Here is a 10590-nt window from a genome sequence, read left to right on the forward strand (position 1 = left end):
ACATTCTATCCCTTAACATCAAGTTAAGGAGGCCTATAGTATGATCCATGGAGAATTTTTGTCTGGCTTTAGTGAGGAGATTAGGGAGGCACACAGCAGGGATTTACCATCAGGGTTTATGAGGTATATAATGCAGCCACAGGGAAAAACACTCGCCATCAGTAAGGCTGGGATATGAGAACAGAAGAGAGGGGAACCACTCGGACCAAAAGAACAAGAGTAATCCCATTATTTGCAGGATATTATGAATAAATACAACATAAGAACAATATATCCCTGCTGGAATATTATATGGTCAAATATAACTAGCTGGCTTACTCATGTCACCACAGACCCACTACTGAGTGAATATATTCCCATATATTGGTCCTCCTATACATTACAGGGGAAACACATTACAATGGGGAGACACTAGAGTGAAACATGAGTTGAACAGTTAAACTGTCAAATACAGGGGAAATTAGTTGTTGCACTGCGTCAAACTTATTTTTGGGACACAGCCACTTTAGATCCACTGGATGCTCTTGACAAGTCAAAATACCTGCTATGGAAAAAGGGCCAATGAATAATTTTCATTTGGAAAAAATAAAGAACAAAACGATCGCAAGACTACCTTCGTTCAAGTTGGTAAGATTGAGCCATGAAGCAAATTGATGTGTAAAGTGCAAGATGGGTAGATTTGGTAATTAAAATACAGCACAAATAGCAGATTTCATGAATCCTGTCAACTACGCACATCCATCTAGTTTGGAGACATGGATGTGAGTCCTTTTAATGGCCTTAAACCATCAAACTAAATATTATTATTATATTGCTTAAAATACGAAACTTTTTATGTTTTAAAGTCATTCCTTATGTTAATGGTGCAGATTTCGGTGAGTTGTATATTTTATTTCATCAGGAAATCCTGATGACTCCTCTCATTTTATTCATGTGATGCCTTTAGGATGTATGATGCCATGCTGGGAAGAAGGCGGTGTGTGTAAAAAGTGTTTCTTGTTGGTCCTCAGGCAGGAATGCCCTTGTTTTTATTGTTTCAGTTGTGGTTTATGGCTTACAGGTTTAAACTGCAATAATATTTAAATTATTCCTCAGAAACAAACAAATTCTACATAAAATGCGGTTAAGCCAAAAGGAGACATTTTCCTCTCTCCGCCCACACGGGAGGAAAAGCGTGTGGAACCATCGGTCTTCAATGTTTTTTTTTGCACCCGGACAGAATAAAATGACGGACCATGGATGCTAACGTGGATAGCAACGTGAAGACCGTCAGAAGGAGTAAAGAGGAGAAGAAAGTTCTACGAAAGCAATTAAAAGCGAGTCACACTTTGCTGAAGCATGAAGGGATCAGCACGGCACCGCAGCCCACCAAGGTAATCAATAGCATAAATATTAAAACGTTTACAAACAGGAAGTGTTGTGTTAGCTTGTCAGGCAGGAATGGGAGACAGCTGACATGACATGGGGCTCAAAGTAATGATTCGTTTCTGTAAAGTTCCTCAGAGGCCAAAATTGCTTCACTTGTCTTGTTTTTGTCTGATCAACAATCCAAAACAACCAACTCGTTCCCGTTTACTCTCTTTTGTATAACTAAGAAAGAATCCTCACATTTGCAAATGACCAAGTCCTCGTCCAGTCGACTAATCGTTGCAGCTCTAAAACATTTCATGAGCATTGGTTGACTGCTGCATTCCAATATCTCAAGCAGCAATTTTTTTTCCTCTGGTTCAGACTGTTGTGGAGGTTGTCTTTCTAACTGTTTTTTTTCCTGCTGATGAACATCCATATAAACCCAACCATTCAGTCTACCTCTCTCCCCCCTCCTGCAGTGTTTGGTGGTGGCTAACGGCGGCCTGGGGAACGGCGTCACTCGAGAGGAGCTTTGTGCGGCTCTGAAGGAGATGGGGGAGCTGGAGACGCTGATGATGCCCCCTCACAAGCCCTATGCTTTTGTCACATACAGGTGCAGTTGCCTGCGTGGGCCGTACTTGATCGAAACCAGAACTTGAGTTATACTTTCAAAACCCCCGTTTGTTGATCACCTCTGTGAAATTGTAGTTTAAAATGTCCGCTCTTTTATTTGTCGTTCCGGTTCCAGATCTGACGAGAGTGCTCGGAAAGCACTCGTCCACCTTAACGGACAAAAGCTGCACTGCGGAGAGAACGGTGTCACACTCTACCTCAGTTACGTTAACTCAGGTACTCTAACACTAATGCACACATACATTACTGAGATTCTTTTGAAACATACATTAATAGTTGCTCAACGTTTTTTGGAAGATGATCACAGACAGCTATTTGATTTGTTACTGTTGTTTTCTTGTGTTCTATAACAAACATATTTTTGTAATAGTGCGATCCTTACTGTATTTGTTGTCTATGCTTGTGCACAGTAACCTGTGAGGAGGAGAAGTCTGCTCCTTTGCCGGAGGGATTAGTCTTGGCGGAGGATTTTGTCTCACTGGAGGAGGAGGCCCTGTTGCTCGCCGCTATAGACTGGTCGTCCACTAATGACGATGTCACCGGTGAGTGCCCGCATAATGTGTAGAGGTTAATGTTTGCCGCACCACATTGTAGCAGTAGTTTTAATTTGTGGCATTTTTTCTGTCTGTCCGTCACAGCTTCAGACCTTCTCTTAACGATCTCCTAGAGAACTTGAGTCTTACTGAGTCTTACTCTGTAACATTGGACCTTATATCTGTGCAATGCTGATTGAAATGACTCTTGTGAAACATATAAATGATTCTGAAAATGTTGTTTTCAAGGCAGCTGTCAAATCAGACAAACACATTTATGTTGAAAATTTGTTATAAATGTAAAATTTTGCACCATCAGTCTAAATAAATATTTTTTTTAATGTACAAAATGATTCTATACAATTCAACCAAGTAATACATGAAATGCAACTTTGTTCCACTGACCTGGTTTACTTTTTTACTTCTCATGCCTTTTAGCTCAAAAAGCTCTGAAGCATAGAAGAGTCAAACACTATGGCTTTGAATTTCGCTATGACAACAACAACGTGGATAAGGACAAACCTTTAACAGCAGGTAATCTTGGTCTTTTTTTAATCCACAGATTTTTTTTCTTTTAGATACTGGTCTTTGTCTTAGGTTTTTCACTATTCCTATCACAACAACATTTTGCATTGCTAAGAATTTGTTGTGTGGTCCTCAACGGTGTATTTTCTGGCAATACCAATAGCAATTTTTAAAAGAAAATCTTTAAGTCCTACACCTCTGCAAAAATGTAATTCTATTTGTATTTTTTTCTTCGCTGTCCACTGGTCCAGGTCTTCCTGAGGAGTGTCTGCCTGTGCTGGAGCGGTGTGTGAGGGACGGACACATCAACATCATGCCAGACCAACTGACTGTCAACCAGTATGAGTCTGGACAGGGTGAGTAATTCTAGTCATGTCTCAAATGACTGAACTTACCACACATGCTCAGGAGATAATTTATATCAGTTTCTCAGTTTATCTGTAAAGCTTTGTGAAAAAAACTGAGCATATGTGGAGAAAATTACAGTTGGTAAAAACAGCAGATGTTGCATTGAAAATTGCTTAAACCCTTGAATTCAAACTTAACAAGAGCACTCACAGATGCGGATCTGGATCCCTTCCAAAATATAATCATCTATTACCTTGGCTGAGACCTATCTTTGATGTCTTTCATGCAAATCCGACCATATCCCTTTTTGAGTTATCCTGCTTACACACAAACAGACAATCATGTAACTTCCTTGGCAAATATCATTAATCCATCCTGATCGATCAATCAATCAGGAATCAAACGTAGAGAGGTAATAAGGGAAAATTGTAGGGAGGTGTGAGAACCACTGGATGATAAAAATTCAGATGTTTTATTAGTGTGTGGTGCTTTGTTTATGTTAGAGGCAAGTGAACTGATCTTTCAGACCTAATTGCTAAGCTGTGGTGACTAAAATCATTATATTGAATTTTCTGACATAATGCAGAGTTTACTGATAATTGCCACAAGGTGGCAGCTGAAATCTTTGCAACAAGCGTCCACAACGAATTTGAGTCTCTGCATCCTGTTTGTTAATCGACTTGCAGCAGTGGCCTTATTGTTAATTCTGCTCTTTTTTCAAGCTCAAGCACATTGATTTAAATCTGTTCTCAAATGTCAGAATGAGTTGAGTTTCACAAGTTCAGTTATGCTCTACAGTATCCTCCCAAAACTCTAAACCCTAAACACGTTTATATTTCAACAGAACCCACTGGGCTTTTGTCTAATGATTTTCATTCCAGATGCGTTTGTATAATGTTCTTAGGTATCCCACCGCATGTGGACACTCACTCTGCCTTTGAGGACACCATCATCTCTCTGAGCCTCGGGGCAAAGGTAGGAAGTCGGTCCAATCGTTTAGTGATTTTAAGCAGCACACGCTGGTCCAGAGAAAGTCTCGGCACAGACCAGTGGGCTGGTAATTTACCCTGTCTCACAACTCATCAATCAGCTTGCACGGCCAATATCGGTCAGTGGTACTGAAGGAGCATTTATCAATACTTAAATAGAAAAATAAGATAAGATATTCCTTTATTCGTCCCAAAATAGGGACCACGTCCCATTTTTCTTACAGTAAAAGTGCAAAAGGAGAAACAGATTTTCCGTCACAACGGATTTTGTCACTCGCTGGTCCTTTACTGCTACTTCCAGGTGTGACTAGATGACATAACCTGGTTCTGGAACGCTGGTTCATTCTCTGCAGAGTGATACTGTAGATGAACACAGACCTGTCCCTGCTTGTCACAGAGCATCTGTTTTTGGGGATTTTGTTAATATGAACATGTAACAAGTTAGTCCAACTGTGATCTGATTCTATTTGATTTCATGTGCCTTCATTGTTTTATATGAACTGGCATCAGGGCGTCCTTGTAAAAATGTGCCTCCAAACAGCTAAATGAATGTTGGTAGTAGTAGTTAATTAAACACACGCAAACTTAATGCGCAGCAGTTTTGTTTTGCTTTTGTGAAATGTAGCTGCGCAGTCAAGGTTTATTGAGCCGGTTTGTGTTCACATTTCAAACATGGAGAGAGAAAACAAGTAATTGACTGTCTACAGTATTATGCTCACGCACACATGAACATACACAGAGAGAGAGAGACAATGATGAATAGTTTTGTAGTAAAGCATAGCTGCCAGCATCACCATGGATCAGTCACATTCCACCAGGTTCATTGATTCAGCTACTGCGGAAAGAACACTGTGTGTTTTTTGTAACTGTCAGAAGTTGTACAGATTCAGTTTGAAACTGTGTAGATGTAATTTCCCAGCAGAGCTCACGCTGTTACGTGTTGTAAAGAAACATTAGGATCAAACACTGAGACGCCATGGCTGGTTGTTGGTGAGAGAGCAAGTAGAGAGTGAAACTGTTGAATGAAAGGAAAGAAGGATTTTTTGGGGGGGGGGGGATTCCATTCCTTTGTGTTATTAAATGTCCTAAGTTGTTAAAGAATTGTTGAAAAAATTCTGCTTTTGTTCACTGACTAATTCACTGACTAAAGTCATACTTAAAGGGGCAGTAAGTGATTCCGGAGAAAGCTTGTTTCCCTCTATGTTGTTGTTATTGTTGTGATTTACTGCTCTGGCCGCGCCGCAAACTCGAAAACCCAGAAAAAAAAAATCACACAAAAGTGACAGCTAACGGACGGCGACGAAATATTTGCTGATTATTACAATTCGTGACTTGCTTTAGAATCGCTTACTGACCCTTTAAACTCAATTCGACACATAACTAAAGAATGATTCACTTTGCAGACAGTGATGGAGTTCCGTCATCCCGATGGTCGTCTTGTTCCTGTGGTGTTGCCCGGACGGAGCCTCCTGGTGATGAAGGGAGAGAGCAGATACCTCTGGACCCACGGGTGAGCTGGACTCTGTCAGATGGATCTCAACATCTCCAGCGAGGATTTAGGTTTATCGTGACATGAGTTTAGTTTGATTCACAGAAGAGTGAAACATGTGTTTATTAGACAAGTGTTTATTTTGGACAATACAGTCTGTATGTGGACTCAAGTCCACATTTTAATCCCTTTACATGATGATAAAACCAGACATTGTAAGTTTGTGTTTGATAGTCATCTACAACAACAGCTGTCTCTTATCTTCACTCAGGATTACTCCTCGGAAGTTTGACATGGTGCCAGCCCACGACCCACTGTCCCCTTCTTATACAACCTCTGACGGTGGCACCGACAGAAATCTCACCTTAAGCAAGAGGGGCACCCGCACTTCTTTCACCTTCCGCAAGATCAGACACGAACCCTGCCGCTGTGGTGAGAATCTTCAAAAAATAAGTGCAAAATAAGACACGCAGTGTTTCATAAGAGAACTGCATTTACTCAACAAACCCGTCACAAGTAGCATTGATGGTGACGTCAGAATCAGAATCGTGTTTATTGCCAAGTAGGTTTTCACGTACAAGGGATTCACTAAATAGGAGCATCCACTGTCAAATAACTAAATTGTCAAAAATAATTTCCTCCTCACACTTTTCACTAATCTAAACTCATCGTACTTGCTTACGATAAAATACATGGGCCCCCTGAGCGAGCAGAAGGGCCCATGTAGGACCAAGAGAATGTGCATGCAGTTCTTTTCTCTGAAGCTACTGTATTATCTTCTAATTGTTTATTTTTGACTTTACACATTATGAAATCAACAGATATTCCAAACAATTTAAATGGCAAGAAAATCTGGATCCAGAAAGTGTTTGATATGTTAAGCTTGAAAAATGGTTCAAATCTATGATCAATTATTGCAAAAAAGTAATGTGATAACGATAGTAATTACTTGTTACTTGTTGTATGTTGTCAACCTTCTATACGTCCCTCTCGCTCCAGCCTTTCTCTCTGCCTGTGACAGTAAGGGAGCTATCTCTGGGCCCTCGTCTCCTCCGCCGTCTCCCCCTTCACTTCCCTGTTGCCGTGCCGACGCAACCCGCCTGGAGGCGGAGTATGTGCACCAGGTGTACGATGCCATCGCCTCCCATTTCAGCAGCACTCGCCACTCCCCCTGGCCTCGCGTCTGCCACTTCCTGTCCTTGCTCCCGCCCGGCAGTGTGCTGGCCGACGTGGGCTGCGGGAACGGCAAATACCTGGGTGTTAACCCAGAGGTGATTGCAGTGAGTGTCTTCATATATTTTCATTTATATTATGTTGGGAATTTTGTGATACTTCCTTTTTCATTTTAATTATAGTGTCTTGTATTATCAGCACTAGACATTATAATGTAATTTATGTCCTGAAGTGTCACATTACTCGTCTCATACACCGGCTGAGCAGCAGAGATGGTAAACAATAAATCGTTTGAGGTAGAACAACTTTGATAGTGATGAGCCTCATTCGCCAAATAACTATAATAACTGTACATCTTAATGTTTGTTGGACCCTTATTACAAAAAAGTTGTAAAGAAAATGTCTGAGTGAGCCCATGTGAGAATACAGCGGGAAAATCTCTGCTTTACCTTAGCTTGGCAAACAGAAGTCACCTCTCACCATGTTCAAATCTCAATTATGAACTATGAATGAGCCTATTAACCTATTAGTGTGAGTCAGGCTGGTTATGTTGGTAATGCTTTGGTGCTACAACAAGTCAGATTGTTAATGTGAAGGGGACTCAATCAATAGGGTTAGTTTCTTTTAAATTGCCTCAACGTTTAAATGAGCTAAATATTAAAACCTAAGTTATAATCTTTGCTGCTGATGCCTGCACTCCTCTCACTCATTTCTACTCGTTGTCATTGTTTGCATTAGCCCAGTTTCCATGGCAATAACCAAAAAATTTCTGTTGACGCATGCATGCTGGGATATTAATGTTTGGGATGCTTGTAAGCAGCTTATCCTCCTGACTCAGACCGTCACCGTGGTAAATCATCACTGAGAACACTGTGATCAGGTCACACATTAACTTTCTCAGATGAATCTTCTGGGTTTTCTGTTCAGTACCTTTTTTTTTTTCCTTCTCCTTTTAAAATATTTTCGTTCCCTCTGCACTTTGTTCCGTATGTTTCCTCTTTTCGTTTTCTCACCTAATTCACTCCCTCGTGGCAGATTAACCTTCCCTGTATTGATTGAAATGAAAAGAGCTTAGCATGTCAGTCACATTGAGCATGAGTGCCCGTGCAGTATTTCACATTTATTATCAGCTCTGTCTCTATTGGGAAGAGATCATATGACTCATGAAGCCTCATTGAATTGCTCCTTTAGACATAATGCGCAAAAAAAAATCATTATAACTGTCATCTAATCCCCTTAGTCCTATCTTCTCTTCCATTAACATTTCTTTCCAGCTTCCCTATTCTAAACATTTATGTCACACTTTGCTCACATTCATTTCCTTGTTCACTCTTTTCCCATTCTGTCTCTGTACGTTCTCCCTCATCTCATTGGTTCGAGGAACCAGTGAGCTGGTTTCAGGCGTGATCTACGGAAAATGTCAGGACCCAAATTTCCGGATGTTTTGTCATTTACATATGAGGAATGTCTGGGAGCAGCTTTATTGGCTCTTTCTGCTGCGTTTTGTGATTGTGTTATGCAGTTGAGATTAGAAAACAAATGAGTGCATCCATGAATTCAGCTGAACATGAACATGGACCTTAACATGGACCTATGTTCCTGTTTGTGGATTATTATTGTTTTAATTCTTTGGGTTTTATCTCTCTTCAGGTCGGCTGCGACCGTAGCTTTGCCCTTGTCCAAATCTGTGCAGAGAGAGGTTTCCAGGCGTTGGTATCTGACGCTCTGTGTGTCCCTCTGCGAACAGCCTCCTGTGACGCCTGCATCTCCATAGCCGTCATCCACCACTTTTCCACACAGGTACAAATACGCCGCACGCACGCACGCACACACACACACACACACACACACACACACACACACACACACACACACACACACACACACACACACACACACACACACACACACACACACACACACACACACACACAGAATCTCTCCATCCTTATAGGAAGCATTGAGTTACTTTTTTCAGAGAGAAGGCCCCACAAAGTATCACTCAAATAAGTTCAGGAACACAACACAGGAATTCAAGCTTTATTTGAACTTTTTAAACCTAAAAAGGTTTAGTTCTCAAGGATCAAGGAATAAATGTTGATGACGCTGAATCATTAGTAGCAGTACAAATATGAGGACTAGGAATGGGAATTTACATTTTTATCAGATATTTAATGTTAAGCATTGTGTTATATGTGTGATATTAAAATTATTGTATGACCGAGACCAAGAGAAATTAAACTTAACAACAAACAACAACTCTCCACATATTTTCTACTTTGGTGACGAACATCCTCCTTCCAGGAGATTCCCTTTCCACTGCTGCAGCTTCCTTCCACAGAATAGTTTGTCATCTCAAGAAACATGCCTCAAATCCAGCCAAGACATCACATTTAATCCTCCATCAGTCAGATGTGCCCTCACATCTTAAAATATTGTAGAATTGTGTGTCCTTTTGTTTGTTTCAGAATTTTTAGCTCCTGGCTGATTTAAAATGTTTGTTGTTTGTTTGGTAGGAACGTCGGCTGGCAGCAGTGAGGGAGCTGGTGAGACTTTTGAAGCCTGGCGGTCAGGCGCTCATCTACGTTTGGGCTTTTGAACAAGAGTACAACAAGCAGAGGTCAAAATACCTCAAAGAGCATCCCGAGAACCTCAACACCATCGACAACACGTCAGAAGACGGACAGGAGCCTCATGCAGAATCCAGGAGACAGTTAGAAGAAAACGACAGACCTGTCGACAGCCTGCAAGATGTTAGCAAAGTGGCTGATGGCAAACTTAGTGTGCACACCAACCGCACAGCCTTCAACACTCAGGATCTTTTGGTTCCCTGGCATCTGAAAGAGGGTGAGAAGAAGAACCACAAAAAGAAGGAGTCCGAAAAACCTCCAGCTGACTCTTGTTCATCCTCTAGTTTTAAAACCAGGTTAGACTGTGACCATACATCCAGCCCAGGTTGTGACTCCAACATGTCCTCTGGATCCGGTCTTGACACCAGTGACTCTAAGCCCGGTCCAAGTGATGACACCACACAGACATCCAGTTCTCCTCAAAAGTCTGAGTTCGAGAGTGGCCCGGCGCCGGTCTTCCACCGCTATTACCACGTGTTCCAGCAGGGGGAGCTGGAGCAGCTGTGTGTTCAGGTGGCTGGAGTCAAAGTGCAGAGTCGCTATCATGACCAGGGAAACTGGTGCGTTATATTAGAGAAAGACTGAGGGAGATGAACTGACTGACACACTCATTATGTTGGGAGATGATATAAATTCTACAGTGAAGCATGATGACTAATTCAATGCGAATGTTCAAGAGAGAAATGATGAGGAAAGTGGTTCAAAATAATTGGATTAAAAGGATTTTATTAAATGTCTGCCATCATTGTGTAATTCTTGTATCATTTTCTGGCAATGGATCAAGTTGGATCTTTATAAAGTCACTAACAACATCCTATATTTGGTTTTAAAAACAAGCAAATATGAGCCCATTGAGAAATTAGTTTCAATTAAAACTGGAGCGGGAACATTAATAACTGAAAAGCCTGGTTTTCAATCAT

General features: G+C 41.1%; 1 protein-coding gene across 1 annotated transcript; it reads left to right on the forward strand.

The window, feature by feature from the left end:
- The first annotated feature begins 1206 nt into the window (after positions 1-1206).
- alkbh8 (alkB homolog 8, tRNA methyltransferase) lies at positions 1207-10403 on the forward strand. Its single transcript, XM_035623592.2, has 12 exons — positions 1207-1373; positions 1830-1963; positions 2099-2199; positions 2394-2525; positions 2955-3050; positions 3293-3397; positions 4294-4364; positions 5782-5888; positions 6139-6299; positions 6867-7147; positions 8691-8840; positions 9557-10403. Exons 1-12 carry the CDS (start codon positions 1236-1238, stop codon positions 10253-10255), a joined length of 2175 nt encoding a protein of 724 aa, XP_035479485.2. The 5' UTR covers positions 1207-1235; the 3' UTR covers positions 10256-10403.
- The last annotated feature ends 187 nt before the right edge of the window (positions 10404-10590 follow it).

Source organism: Scophthalmus maximus, chromosome 11 (genome assembly GCF_022379125.1).
Source record: "Scophthalmus maximus strain ysfricsl-2021 chromosome 11, ASM2237912v1, whole genome shotgun sequence".
Classification (NCBI taxonomy): Eukaryota; Metazoa; Chordata; class Actinopteri; order Pleuronectiformes; family Scophthalmidae; genus Scophthalmus; species Scophthalmus maximus.